Here is a 14,139-nt window from a genome sequence, read left to right as displayed (position 1 = left end):
GTCGATGAGGGGACAGCCGGGAAGGGAGAAAAGAACATGAAAAAAGGACGAGAGGCCTTGATTACGATTACACCTGCAGGTGTAAATTGATGAAACCGTACCAAATATTAGTGAGGATGAGGTACATATTCAAAAAACCAGAAACCAACAATTTTTTGAGATGCTCTTATTTAATTCATACCCAGTACGTTCATTTCGTAAAATCACAGTCAGTTGTCTTAACTCATAGGTGCACATAAAAATTATAATTTACAGGTACACGATTGGTACATCGTTGGTCGGACGTCCACAGCAGTTAAAAAAATATAACAGACTTTAAATAACACAGTATATACAAATTGCTTTTTCCTAACTACTTCTAACTAAACTTAGAATGTCTTTGGAATCCGAACTCGTTCGGCGTCGCATATCACAGGAGGAGCCCAGTTAGCAAGGACGGTGCAAAATTGCGCCTTCTTACTAGGGGAAAAGGACGACCGGTTTCACCGGCCAGTTCGACTTTGAAATATTTACACTCAGAGAAAATTACTAACAAGGTAGTGCGAAATCGCATGAAGTTTCACGACGCAGTAAGAAGCCGCGCGGGTCTTGTTCTTCTATAGCGCCAGGACGAGGCAAACGAGCGTCGCAACAAGGGGCGTCCACGAGACCGGCCCGCGCCCCGCGAGGGCGTAGGCGTGGTCGCGGGGCGCGCGGGCCTCGCGGGGAGAGCTCGCCGTCAGCGCCGCCACCTGGCGTGGGGCCTGTGAGGGTGTCTCCAGAACGTTGTACTGAAGGTCCGGCCGCGCCGGGTCCGAGATGTCCCAGCGCTCGTGGCTGACGGACACGGCCTCGGACTGGGCGACGCGCCGCGACGACGAAGACACGCGCATTATAAACTCGCTCACGTGCCTCGCGCCGGTCGGCGCCTCGGTGGCGGAAGCCTCGTCCGCGGAGGCCACCTCAGTCGTGCTGTCCACTGCATCCTCCTCCAAGACCCCGTACCGACTCGCGTCGTCGGCCAGGGTGCCGTCCGCTCCATGCACCAGCAGCAGCTCGGTGGTGTCGTCCGCGTCGGCGACCTCGGTGCTGTCTTCTTTGTAGCTAGGCGTGGACATCATGGTCTCGGCGATGTCGGTCGCCTCGGTGGCCTCAGTCGCCTCCGTGGCCCTTGGTTGCATGGTGGTCGTCGGTGTCGTGGCGGCTGTCGTGGCGGCTGTTGTGGAGGTGGTGGTCCTCGGCGTGGACGACGGCAATGGCGCGGGAGGCGGCCCTGCCTTGTCTCCGAACGTCAGCGCCCCTTGCAGCGCCCCCAGGTCCCGGCCGATGTGGTTGCCGACCACCGGCTTGTCCCCTAGTGCCGCGTCGAGGACCTCGTCAACGTCCACGTCCTTGTCGGCATCGCCAAGCCAGTTGTTGTTGCTCCAGTCGCCGCACTGCGGGAAGCCCTTGGGGACGGGAGGCATGTCCTCGTGCTCGCCCACCTTGACGACCAGCGCCATGCCCAGCTCGACGTGGAACTCGATGTGGCAGTGGAACAACCAGTAACCTGCAAGCAGCGCAGTCAGAGGCAGTCAGCACGAGTCCGGGCGGTCCACCGCGAAGCGCCTGAGCGGCCGGGGGTAGGCAACCAAAGGCACAGCCCTGCCCGCAGGCGGCCTACCGCCGCTCTGTCGGGGGCCCCCGCCTTCCCGATCCGAGTCCCTGCTTACCGGGATTGTCGGCGTGCACGCGCAGCACGGTGTAGCCGCCGTCGGGCACGGTGACGGTGTCCTTGGCAGGCGGGTCGCGCAGGTTCCGGGGAATGCGGCCCTCGGCGTCCAGCCGCTGCACCTCGCTGACGTTGATGCTGCTGCCCAGGCGCTCCAGCGCCACGACGCGAAACGCGTGGCCGTGCAGGTGGAACGGGTGGTTGGCGTCGTAGCGGACGCCTGCAACATTTACAGTGTTACAGAGGGTCCAGGACGTCAAGGAGGGCCTCCTCCCTCGCCCAAGTGGCGGTCGGCGACTTACCTTGGTCGACAAGCACGATCTCCAGCACGCCGCCCAGCGGCACGCGCACCACATGCGTGCACTCGCAGTACTCCTTGGTGCAGTCTCGGCCCTGCGCGGCCAGCGACGTCTCATTGCAGAGCTGCGGCGACGTCGGCGTCCTGGGCGCGTCCAGGCGGTCGCGGCCCGGCAGCAGCGGGAAGGCGGGCAGGCTGAGCGAGATGTGGTTGAGCTGCGGCGTGAACACGCGGTGCGGAGAGCTGGGCACTGCGGGCGAAGCGTTCGATGCGTTAGCGCTGTCGCGGCAGGATTTCAAGGGATCCAAGGGATTTACAGTGTACCCACCTTGCGAGATACCGTACAGGCCGGCGCGGTGGATGTGAGGGTTGTCCACAGCGTAGAAGTCGTACGACACGAACAGCTGCACGTCGGCCTCTGGCTTGAGCGCGGGGTCCGAGAGCTGCGTCGCTTCGGGGAGGGCCTGCAGCTCGGCGGCGGTGATGGTGTTGGGGTCGGCGGAGCCTCGGTTCAGCGGGTTCACCTGCAGCCCCGTGCGGCCCGTCGTCCCCGAGTGCACGTCGTAGCTCGGCGGCGGCCCCGCGGGCTCGGTGTTGGGGTCGGCGCCCGCGTAGCGCAGGACGGCGGCCTCGTGCGCGCGGCGGGGCCCGCAGTCCAGCAGCCCGTGCATGCGCAGCCAGTAGTTGGCCACGGGCTGGTCGGCCTCCACCACCACGTCCCAGCGTTCGCCGGCGTAGCTCACCAGCGAGTCCACTGTCGGGGAAGGGAAAGGGGTGATTTATCCCGAGGAGTTTGCGACGGTGAATTGTTCAGGATTCGGGAAGCGGGTGGCGGGTAAAAAAACGTGCTTATCTCGACCTGTTCTGGTCACCCAGAGCTGCTCGTGAAAGTCGCGCGACAAGTCGGGGAACGACAAAAAAGCGTGAGGATAGCGATTTGGCCTCAGACAATCGCAAAGCGTTATTCCGTGTCGCCGTTCGGCGTTATTACGTACCTCGCACGGGTTTAACGTCCGCGCCGTCGCTGGCGACCACCAGCAGAGTGTGGTTGTCGATGGACAGCTCCAGGGGGCAGTTGAGGAAGCCGGCGTTGATCAGGCGGAACCGGTAACGCAGACCCTGCGAAACAGGACGGAGAGATTTATGTGAATTCAGTACAACACATAACGAGGCCAAAAAGGGGGAAAAAGTCAGGTTGTCGCAAGTTTTTGCGGGTTGTCGTAAAAGTGGTGCAGTATCTTCGCTGTCATGATCATCTGTTCCTCCTCCATGCTTTTACGAAATCCAAACAGGACGTTGGTTCACTGACACCGAGATCCGCTTCCTCACCTTGGTGACGGTGAAGACCTCCCGGGGGGTGAGGACGGGGCTGCCGTCGGGGGAAGGGAAGCGGCGCGCCGCACCCTTCCCGTTGATGAGCACGGAGTCGGCCTTGTTGTCGTCGCCGGCGTGGTGGTGCGCCAGGAACTTGGAGGCGGCGGGGGTGTGCGTCCAATCCCACACCAGGATGCCGTGCTCGGGGAGGTCCTCGTCGTACAGCGGGCCGTGGGGGTCCTCCACCTTGGGCACTCTGACCGTCAGCATGCCCAGGGCGCCGTCAGCGCGCTGGCAGCCTGGGAAACGAAAACGCGCCCCGTTAGTCGTGCCGTCATGTTCTCCTGGGTTCGAATCCCGGAGTTGGAACTTTTTCACTGACCGGTGTGCGAGTGCCAGAAGTGCGTGCCCGCGTTGTCGGCGCGGAAGGAGTACCGGAAGGCGGAGTGCGGCTGCACGGGGCACTGCGTCACGAAGGGCACGCCGTCCATGTAGGGGGTGCCGTGCTGCTGCAGGCCGTGCCAGTGCACCGACGTGCTCTGCTCCGGCATGTGGTTGTGCACCGTCACCTCCAGCCGGTCCCCGAGGCACACCTGGACGGGGTGGCAAAGAATTTCAGAACAACAGTGCAAAGGAGCAGAATCGGCGTGTGGGACAGCATCCGCCGACGCCTACCTGGAGACTGGGGCCCGGCAGCATGCGGTTCACGACGACGAGGGCGCGCGAGGCGCCGTCCGCCGCGATGCAGTCCGGGCGCGCGCAGTCGGTGGCGTTCCAGGGGCAGCTGTAGCACGCCTTGCTCATGGAGTGGTAGTTCTCCACGTGGAAGTCGTAGCGGCACGTCATGGTGCGGCCCGGCGCGCACGGCCGCGAACAAGGGTGCGAGCCCAGCGGCACCTGCTGTGGCACGGCCCTCACCCCCTGCAGCACCGCCAGCGCCGCCAGCGCCGCCAGCAGCGCCAGGGACGACGACGACCACCTCGGCGTCCTCCTGCGGCGCGAGAACACAATTTGAATTGACATCTTATTCTCGATGAGCTGCTTTGATTTTCACAACAGCGACGTGAACACAATAATACGCTTGAATAGTCGCCCCCTTAATCAGGTGTCCACTTTTTTGCGCGAAAAAATGACACTCACCACCTATTTTCGGTATTCCGACCCATCCTGCCGGTCCGCACCGGTAAGGTTATCACTACTGCTTGCGGCACCTCACTTCACTGCACTGCACTGCAGTGCACTATTGCACGGAGTACACTGTTGCACTGTTGCCAGCCGAGCCCGGCGTGTCCGCGTGCGCACGTGTCCGGGCCGGGTGCCGCGGCCGAATGATTCGTGCGAGTGGATGCGGTAGACTGAGGAGCCCCGGCGCCGGGACAAGTATAATATACTTGGAGGTGGCAAGAGCCGGCAGTCCGGACGGTCCGGACCGCAGCAGGGGCGGAGCCAGGCGGGGCCGCGCCGCCGTGGTGCCGCCCGGCCGGAGGATGGCGATGACGCGCTGCCCTGGGTTCTACCGTGGTTCTACCCCGCCGCCCGTCGCCCCTCCCCTGCCTCGGGCTGCCGTAGACTGCCGGGGCTCCACGATGACGTGGGCCGCGGCCAGGAGACTGACAGCAGCCGGAGCGACGCCGAACCGCCATTATCTCTCCCGAAGCGCCGCATCGCGGCATCGCGCACCGAGAGGGCCGAGCCGAAAGCGAGAGCGGGATGGGAGCCGAAAGCCGAAGCCCCGGTCGGCCGGCGGGAATTCCCTCCAACGGGAGTTACGCCCGAATCTGAATCGGATTGAATTCCCCGCGGAGCATCCGCAGTAACACGTGATCTAAAAATAGCGCTCCAGTCCGTCCGCCGCGATGCCGCGTTCTATTCGCGTCGCCGTCGTCGCGGCGGCGCCTCTAGCCGGTACAGCACACCCGGGCCGAGCGGCCGAGGGAAGGACCGGGCGTTCCGGACGACCGCACGCACGCGCGCCCGCGGGCCACGCGGACTTTTGGGCGCGATCCAAACGACCCACATCTGCCGCATTTGCACACCGATATCCATTTTAATTTGGTGCAGGGAACCGGTTCGGGTCGCCGCTGCAGAATTGCAGATCCATTGCCGCCACCGCGGTGTCTGGTTTCGCGGCGAGGCGACGCCGGCGCTCCAGGACTGCATGGAGACAGCCGGAGGGGTGGCCGGACCACTCTGCATTTTCTTCGGGAAAATTTATCCATTTTCGTAGATTCTATTTTTATTTTTTCTCAGTATTTTTTCACAGCATTAGTGCTGCGGTTACAACGACCGCGGCATGCCACATCTCATTTGAATTTTGCCGCGAAAATCTGAGGAGCGAGAGCGCTCTGTGAAAGTAGAGCGTGGAGAGGGTCTTGTCGGGGGGAAGCAGCAGCAGCGGGGAAGTCCAGCGGCCCGCGCCCCGGTTCTTCCCGCCACGCCGCCACGCCCTCGGCCGCGAGGACGGGGACGGGCTCGATGAGCTGGCGAAGCTGGCGGACACCACCAGGCACCACACCAATAAGAACTGACGCACTTGTCCAGCTGGCGGGCGGGCGCGGCGGGCGGCGGGTGGCTCAGCGGGCGGCTCGGCCTCCCCCGGCGGACGTCGTGGACGTCACGCGCGGCGAGCGGTGAGAGGAGAGCGGCCCGGCCGGCCACCGGCGCGGCACGGCACGGCGCGGCACGGCACGGCACGGCGCGGCGCTGTCGCACAATGGAACGCTTGTCCGACAACCAGCCGGCCAACAAAGACTCTCCGGGTTTGCCCACACAAGGGCCCGGTCCGGCCCGGCCGCGCGGCAGCGCGATGGGCGCCGTCCAAGTTTTGATTGGCCACGGAGAAGACCCGCAGCCTCTCGTGACGTCACCAGGAACCCCATCCGCCGGGCCTCCCGCCAGGTCGTCTTATTAGTCGGAGTAATGGCGGTCTTTTAAAACCCCCTTCGGCGTGACGCGCGGGCGGAGCGCGGACCGCCGTTTCCAACACATTTCGTGAGAACCTGAATAAATAAGATTGCTCGGCAGCCGCCGTTTCGTTTCGGAATAATGAACATGCAGAGACGAAGACTGCCAAAGTAATTGCATGCGTGCGACAAAATTAGTGCGAGCGAGGCTGGCGGTCTAAATCCGTCGGATTCGACTGGGTGGGCCAAGGGCAGACCGGAGCTGCGTGTGACTTGTTTGGCTTCGTGTGTGTGTGAGTCAGTACTTAGTGTTTTCGTGCGTGAGTGTGTGTGCGTGTATAGGCGTGTATGTGTGCGCGCGTCCGAATCACCTTGCCGCCGTCATGAAACTCTTCAAACCGGACACTTATCAGGCGCTTCTTTAACCACCGCCTGACTGGAGTGTGATTGATCGACGCGTTAGGTAAGATGCGTCGCCGCGAAAAGTGCAGACGTTCCGCCGCACGGCTGCCTTCCAGTGCTGTCGCTAGGGGCGCGCGCGGGGCGGGGCACAGTGGGCGAGAAGACGGCCAAAACTCTAGTCGCGTTTTGAGCTTCCAGAGTCGCTAAACGAAACTAGAACCGAACGTGTGACCCCATCAATAGATTCCTCGTTCGGAGAGCAATCCAATGGTGGGTTCGGTTCGAGTCCAATTTCGCGACCCTGAAAACCGAAACCCCTCCACCAGTCTTCTAGCCCACTGTGGGGCGTGCCGCAGCGTCTCCCGGACAAGATGTCGCTGAGCACTCGAGGCAGTGCTTCCCCGGCGTCCGGGGTGTCCCGGCGTCCCGGGCGTCGGTCGCGTGATTCACCGGAGCCTCCATTGATCGCCTCCTCCATCGTCGCTCGCCTCGCTCAGGGTCACGCGACTCGGCCTCGGCACTGCTGGAATGCTGGAGTGCTATCACCAGGCCGGGCTGGGCCGGGCTAGGCTGGACGGGACGACAAACTCAAACCTGAATCGTGAAAGATGCATGCGGTTCTCGGAATAGGCCTCACGGCCAGCGCGGCCGGCGAGTCATCACGACTTGACAATCAGACAGCAATAAAAAGGCCGGCCGGTGTTCCTCTCAGTTCGGCTGGGGCCGCGGAGGCGCGGAGGCGGATTGGGCGAAACCGTGAAGTGAAGCCCATCGACGGCCGCGGCCACCGGACAAAGTTTCCGTCCACGTGCACGGCGTCGTGCTTGCCGTCACGTGTCGTATATCGTGAGCCGCACGGTTCGAACGGCTTGAGTGGGAGGAAGTGGGGGGGGGGGGGGAGTTGTTGTCACTCGCGGGCCAGCGTCATTTTCGCGGTGGTCACGGGGTCACTGTGCCCGCGCCGCTTTTCACGGCCAGCGGACCGATTCCGAGAGTCGTTTTCTGTCTCTCTCGCACTCATGCGGCGTCCCGTATAGTTGCGAGAGAGACAGAGCGACGTAAACGACTTTCGGAATAAGCCTACTGCCGGACAGCCGGCCGGGCGTCGAATTGGCTCGCGGAGCACGGAGCGCTGCGCTTCGTACCGGTGCCGGGTGTACAGTGTACAGCCCACTCAAAAAGCAGCTCTCGTAGGTCGATGTCGAGCACAAGGGAGCTGGGCATGCCGGCCTAGGCAAGGCCGAGCCCGAGTGTCCACAGCAGGACGGCGGTTAGGGCATTTGTGTGCCGTTTTGGAAAGACCTCGCCTAGCCCCGAACGCTTGCTTCTCGGCGAAAAAGGAGTGCCGGACACGGAAGCGTCGTTTGGTTTTGACGGCGAGCAGATTGGGGGTGGTGGCTCGGCCTGTCGGCCCCGCGGGGCGCGGCGGGCGCGGCGGGCGTCCGCAGTGTCAGGTCGGCCGCGCCTCCCCCCTCTCCCCCTCTCGCCCGGTGAGGGGGCAGGCGCCATTCCAATAAGAATAGATCGACCAAACAAGTCGCGCACAAAACTATGATCAGCACCTGGAGGCCTCCGCCACTCCGCCACGCCGGGCGCCACCCAGGCCGTGCTGCAACGCGCCGCCGGTGAGGCAGGTAAGGCCGCCGGGGAGTGTGTCTCTACGGCCGGGTACCCGCTTTAACCCGTTTACGGGCTGAACCGGTTGCGGGCCGGGCCGAGGCATCGACCTCGCTGCAGCAGGCCGTGCTCGCCGTCCTCGTCGTCGAGAGCGCCCCCCCGAACATTTCGACCGGGCCGCCACCGCGACGCAGCCGCGCGCAATCAGCACGTGTCACACTGCCTGCCTGGCCTGCCTGGCACCTGTCGCACGGATTAATGAGGGGAGAAGGGGGAGGGCTCTCGCTCCCTACGGAGCACCCCATGAGTGCGAGAGAGACAGAGCGACGAAAGCGCTGTTCTGAGTCGGCGTGGTTGCAAGCCGTGCCGCCTGCGAGCGCCGCGATGCCCGCCCGCAACACGCGGCTGCGCCCTGCGCCGCGGGGCTGCCTACCCTGCCGACCACAGGCGCTCGCTCGGTCACACTCATCCCCTATTCGCGATACGTCTCGCTGCTCCGCCAAAACACTTTACTTTTATTTATAGAAGCAAGGAAGTGGGCCGCCCGATTCGGAGAGGTGTTATTTTTTTTTCCGGCCGACCCTGGCCCTGGAGCCATGCCGGGTCCGGGTCCGGGGCGCCGGCCGGGGCGTTGCCTGCTATTACTGACGCATAAGTGTGCCTTGGCTGTGTTTTGGCTCGGACCGCCGGCACCTCCGGGACGGTGCACTGGCGGGGCCCGGGGTGGCCTTGCCGCCTTGCCCGCCTCGGCCGCCACTCACGGCCCAAGTCCTGTCCGTCCTGTCCGGCCGTGGACAAGACAAACACAAGGCAACAGCAGACAGTACAGATCGCCGCCCCGGATTACACGCACACTCGGCGAACTAGGAACTCCACCTCCTTATCGCCTTGCCGTCGTGCCCCTGCACTGCACACTGTTCGGGGTCCCGAAGCCGGGCGGCGCCGGCCGGGGCCGGGTCAACGGACGCCGTTACGTAACACGTGGGCCCCATCAGCAACGGCACCTGTTTCACGGCCGGACGGAGCAGAGACGCGTTCGGCTGGGCGTGTGAGTGAGTGCGAGTGAGAGCCGCGATGTTGTTGTTGTGTCGGTTTCCTTGCTCTTTGAGTCGATCAAGCATGAAGGAACCGTTTTGTAAACACCGTCGGTCGGCGCGCTAGGGCCGCGGCCGCAGCGGCGGCAGGGCACGCTCCTCTCCTCACCTCGAAGCTCGTGGCCGTCCGGCCGTCCTGCCGGTGTGGGGAACGTGACCGAAGTCAGCGCTACACCTGCCGCGCTGGATAAGGCGTGCGACAAAGACAAGGACGAGGAGCGAGCATGTTACCCCTTGCCTTGCAGGCAGCCAAAATTTAAATGTTATTTTCGCTTCAAAATTTTGTTTTTAGCTGATGATACCTTCACTTTTAGACTAACTCCTGGGTTCGAGTTCTGGAGTTTGTTTTTGTTGCTCTGCCGTTCCGCGCAGACCTGGGGCAAGGGCAGGGCAGACGCCTGCGTCACCACGCATCCACGCTGGAGAAGGCTGGAGCGCCGGGGCGTGCTGGAGTAGCCGGAGTGCAGGCTGCTGCAGCGTATGACGTCAATGTAGCAAGTGCAGCCACGCCCCGCCACGCCCCGCCAAGCTCCTTCCCGCGTCAACAACAAGCAGCTGTCAAGCTGTACGTGCAGCTGTGGCCAGCTTCCGCGCGGCACGGGGCAGAGCCGAGGGCAGAGCCCTTCGGACTCCGGGACCATGCCTGCCGACCGGCGCTCCAAGACCCAGGTCGAATTCCTTTCGTGTCACATGCGACCCTAAGGCCGGCGGGCTGCTTCCGATCAGTGCCGCCGTCGCTCTGTCCCTCTTCCACTCATCGAGTGTGCCGGAGGGGTGCGAGAGAGACGGGGCGACAGTCAGCCTGCAGCGGCGTGATGACCACCATGACGTCAATAAGCGGCTAGGCACGCCAGTGGCTCGGCGCCGCCCTGGCGAAATGCCAAGGCCCGCAGAGGGCTTTGCACTCGCTGGGCATGGACATGGGCATGGGCATGATCTACAGTGTGTGCGCCGCCGCCGCCACCGCGTGTCGTTTCGGTTTCAGAGTGGCGGTTCCCAGCGATCCGCTCTCCGGCCGGCGCGGCCGTGAAGTCCGCCACGCCAGCACTCCAGGGCCTTGGCCCGGCTGGGCCTGGTCGCTCCCTTCCCGGAGGCGTCCTGCGTCTTCCAGGCATAAATCTCCCCGCCTCATCGCGCCGCCGGTGCCGGCCGGCCCTCAGGCGGCCCCCAGGGCTACGACTGGCCAGGCCGGAGCCGGCGGCGTCGCTCCACGTCGCTCCCGGCGGCGGGGCGTCTCTCGGCTGGCTTGGCGTCGCCGGGCGCCCCGACGGGCCGGCAGCGAGCCGGCAGCCTGAAGGTCCCAGTCCCGCAGCCTCTTCGGCGAGTCTTCGGCCTTGCAGTGCAGCCGCAGTCGGACGAGACGGACGAGACGGACGCGACAATAATGGCGGCAGTCTCCGTGGCAAAGTGGCGAGGGAACCAGAGGGAACCCCGAGGAGCGGCATGGGCATGGCCAAGCCCGCCAAGCCGCCAGCCCGAGCAGCCTGGCAAAGCACAGGCAAAGCTCATCACGCATGTCCTCGCCTCGCGGGCCGTTCCGCCGCACCGCGGGAACGGCGGCGGTTGCCTTGTACCGCGCGTCTCGCGAGCAACACCGTCATCCAAAACACATGCAGCTAGCGCCGCCGCGGTGGATTCAGATGCGGTCTGAAAAGGAGTGGGAGCAGTACTTTTTGCCAACCTTTCAGGCAACTAGCTAGGGGGTCTGGATGGGAAAGGGGAAGGGGCGGGGGTATTGTCCTTTTGCGCCTCCTTAGGATCCGCGGTTGAGCTACCGCGTTGCGACTTTCGAGTATGCCGCCGGGAATAAGTAGTCGCACAGTATTTGAACCAGGGACCGGACTGGGTCAAGGGCGGGCGTGCTGGGGACACCGCCTGGGAGGCTCTTCCGGGCCGATCCCAGCGGCACCAGCAGCCAGTCGTGAGTCGTCTGCTCGTCGTGTCCGAGGTGTTTTGGGCCGCCGCCAAAAGAGGCTTTAGCACGCGCCACGCGAGCCGCGGGCCGCGGGAGGGAAGCGTGGTGGCCGAGGGGCCGCCGGTCGGCCAGGCCGTTTAGGTCTTGTATGGCGGCCCACAGTGCTTAAATCGTAATCGTAACAGAAATGAAGTGAGACCCGCTGTCCGTCTGTTCGGCCGGCCGGGGTCGCCTCGCCGTCGCGCACGGCGCCTTCCTTCCTAACTTGCCCTTTGGCCGACAACAGGCCGATTCCGAGTGAGGGGCCTCTCTCTCGCACTCATGGGGCGTACCTTATGGGTGGGAAGGAGATAGAAGAGACAGACCGACAGGACCTCCCCCTCACCCTGCAGGCCGACCGCCAGTCGGACCGTTGTCATGGGGAGAAGGTTGTACATATTGAATGGGGTCGCGGTCAATACGCCGCAAGTCGAAAAAAAAATAGACTGATGCTTTAATTTTAAATAAAAATATCGTACACGCTGCTGGAAATCGAACTACCGCAAGGTCTTGTGGGAGGCTATCCTATGTAAATACCCAAAACGAGGCATGAGTAATTTTCCGAGCCGTTATGCCAAAGGGCTGGGCTGGACACACATTGAAGCCCGTCTAGCTCGGCAGACGGCAGCTTGGCCGCGCGGGCGTAGGAGGACCCCGACCTCCGTGACTGGCGTTGAAATTCCCTCAATTATTTTGTTTGGATTTTTTTTTCAGAGCTGCGCTCATTGCGAAGCGTCCGTGATTTTTTAATTCAATTATTTTTGTATTTATTTTGTGGTTAAATAATTTTGAATCGGTCCGAAAAAAAATTTGATACCCAACGCGACACGCTTTGGAAATCTTGAGCCGGCGGGCATTAGGCATCGTTACTCACATTCTAGCTGAGCTGGCTGTAAGTCCTTAATCCGCACTGATCCTGGTTCGAGTGCCAACACGCACTGTTTGCACTTCTGGAGACACTGCTGGAGTGCAGCTCGCACATCGCACCCGGCTGGAGTGACCAGGACGGGTACCTCGACGGGGAGCTCGACCACGCGGGAAGGCGCGGCGTGGCGCGGCGTGGCGAGACGGGGCGGGGCGAGGCGGGGCGAGGCGGGGCGGGGCAAGGCGGGGCGAGGCGGGGCGAGGCGGGGCGGGGCAAGGCGGGGCGAGGCGGGGCGAGGCGGGGCGGGGCGGGCAGGGCCCCTCTCCCCCCGGGCCGTTCGCTTCCCTGACGCACGCCGCGCTCCAGCAGCGCTCCAGCAGCGCTCCAGCAGCGCTCCAGCGGCGTCCTTTGCATTTCGGAGGGAATTCCCCCGCGTCCCCCCGCTCCTCCAGTCACTCCAGCCTCTGCCACCGGCCGGGCCGCGCGGTGTTTTCCAGCCCTCCCCCCCCACGCTCCAAAATCTCCAGGACCGCTCCAGCGGCGCCGGCTCCAAGATCCCAGCTAGGCGTAGCTAGGACCCGATAAAGACGCAACGACCGGAGGCTGCCCTTGAAACTGGACGCAGACGGAACGCGACTCCCTGATGAGATTGCCACCGGGTGGACGTCGACCGCCAAATGTGCCTCAGCCTCAGGTTGTTTCAGTGTTTCGGCCGTTTCGGCAAGCGGGTCCTGCCCGGGCCGCGCGGTCGCCCGCTAATTGCAAATGGTTTCCAAACGCGCTCCACACGCCAAGCGCGGCCGCGCGCGCGCCGTCAACAAAAACAAGGCGCCACACGCGCGCCGCACGCACGCCGCACGCACGCTACACGCACGCGAGCTGCAAGTGTGTGTTGTTTCACAGTGATCGCTGCATTGCATTCCGAGCCACGAGGATCCGAGCCAAGCGGAGCCTAGCGGAGCGGAGCGGCCTTGGCGACTCGGCACGCCTCTCGCGCCTCCGCCTCGCCTGCCACCGCCTTCTCCTTCTAGTTTAAGTGTCTTTTGCTGCTCTCCGACACTCTTCGGCCCCACCGGCACCAACGTCGAGCGACCGATTAAACGATCCGCGGGAATAATCGCAGCCCAGCGCTGCTGCAGTGCATTCGTCTAGTGCTCTGTCTTTCTCGCACTCACGAGGCGTGCCGCCCGGGGTGCGAGATAGACAGCCGCTCATAAGGCCCAATTCCAGGACAGTTTCGGTCATCCCGGAAGTACTTGGTGTTTCACGACAGGACTTCCCTCCCGATCGGCGAGTGCGGCCGTCCGCTGCGCGCGCTGCGCGTCGGTCCGTGTCCGGGCGGCCTGTGACGGTCTGTGAGGACGCGTCCTTTCGGCCCAATCCGGACCGCGATCCGGGAGTGAATCCGATCCAGACCGATTCCGCCGGCTCGTTTCGTCGCTCTGTCTCCGTCGCACTCACGGGCCCTTCCGTTCGGGTGCGAGAGAGACAGAGTGGCCTAAGCGTGGCGGGCCAATGTCGGTCGGGGAAGTCCCCGGGACGGACAACGCGTCCTGTGGACGGGGTCGACGGCACCGCATCGGTCAGCTTGGCCAGCATCGCCAGCATGGACGCAAGGAAAGCGCCACCCGCAATTACAGTACAGACCAGGGAGAATCGGAATTGAGGCGTTCTCTCCTTCGTTTTGGTTTCGCACTCAGCCACGCCGCACCACTCAACAAGCGTCACGGGAAAAGTCATTTTCACTCCGAATAGAATGTGCTTAAGACCATTTGCCACCGGTCATCTGTTTCGTAGACTCAGGGCAACGTTTCATATCAATTTCAGACAATTCTGAGGTGGCTGACCATTTTTGTCGAAAAAAAAGCTAAGGTTTTTGCCGTTTTCGGCCAAAAATTTAAAATGGCCCAAACTATGGCATGTTGTACTGGAGCACTCCCCAATGATTCTTGGTACAATTTCAAGGACCATTTCGGCCATTAGCAGTCATTTTCTGGCGAAA

General features: G+C 63.0%; 1 protein-coding gene across 2 annotated transcripts; it reads right to left on the bottom strand.

Moving 5' to 3' along the window:
• Window positions 1-102: 102 nt before the first annotated feature.
• Window positions 103-12,255, bottom strand: LOC117654085 (laccase-like). 2 transcript variants are annotated; one of them, XM_034400257.1, is made up of 9 exons: window positions 12,147-12,255; window positions 3,978-4,293; window positions 3,685-3,895; window positions 3,318-3,601; window positions 2,984-3,107; window positions 2,317-2,742; window positions 1,993-2,238; window positions 1,692-1,910; window positions 103-1,528 (listed from the first exon to the last, which is right to left on the bottom strand). In XM_034400257.1, coding segments are annotated over exons 1-9 (2,760 nt in total). In that variant the 5' UTR covers window positions 12,149-12,255; the 3' UTR covers window positions 103-596. The 2 variants fall into 2 exon arrangements, with proteins under 2 accessions (XP_034256148.1, XP_034256147.1); XM_034400256.1 differs by lacking the exon at window positions 12,147-12,255 and adding an exon at window positions 4,443-4,678.
• Window positions 12,256-14,139: the final 1,884 nt, after the last annotated feature.

Source organism: Thrips palmi, unplaced genomic scaffold (assembly GCF_012932325.1).
Source record: "Thrips palmi isolate BJ-2018 unplaced genomic scaffold, TpBJ-2018v1 HiC_scaffold_10, whole genome shotgun sequence".
In the NCBI taxonomy this organism is placed as follows: domain Eukaryota; kingdom Metazoa; phylum Arthropoda; class Insecta; order Thysanoptera; family Thripidae; genus Thrips; species Thrips palmi.
Note: the sequence above shows the minus strand (reverse complement) of the source record. Positions and strands in the feature narration are given on the sequence as shown.

Bases quoted from the DNA above. Each gene is read 5' to 3' on its own strand.
- LOC117654085 (XM_034400256.1), bottom strand. From the start codon at position 4,468: ATGGGTCGGAATACCGAAAATAGGTG. The intron at 4,294-4,442 runs GTGAGTGTCATT...CTCGCGCCGCAG, and splicing joins CGGAATACCGAAAATAGGTG to GAGGACGCCGAGGTGGTCGT. The intron at 2,743-2,983 runs GTACGTAATAAC...CTTCCCCGACAG, and splicing joins GGACGTTAAACCCGTGCGAG to TGGACTCGCTGGTGAGCTAC.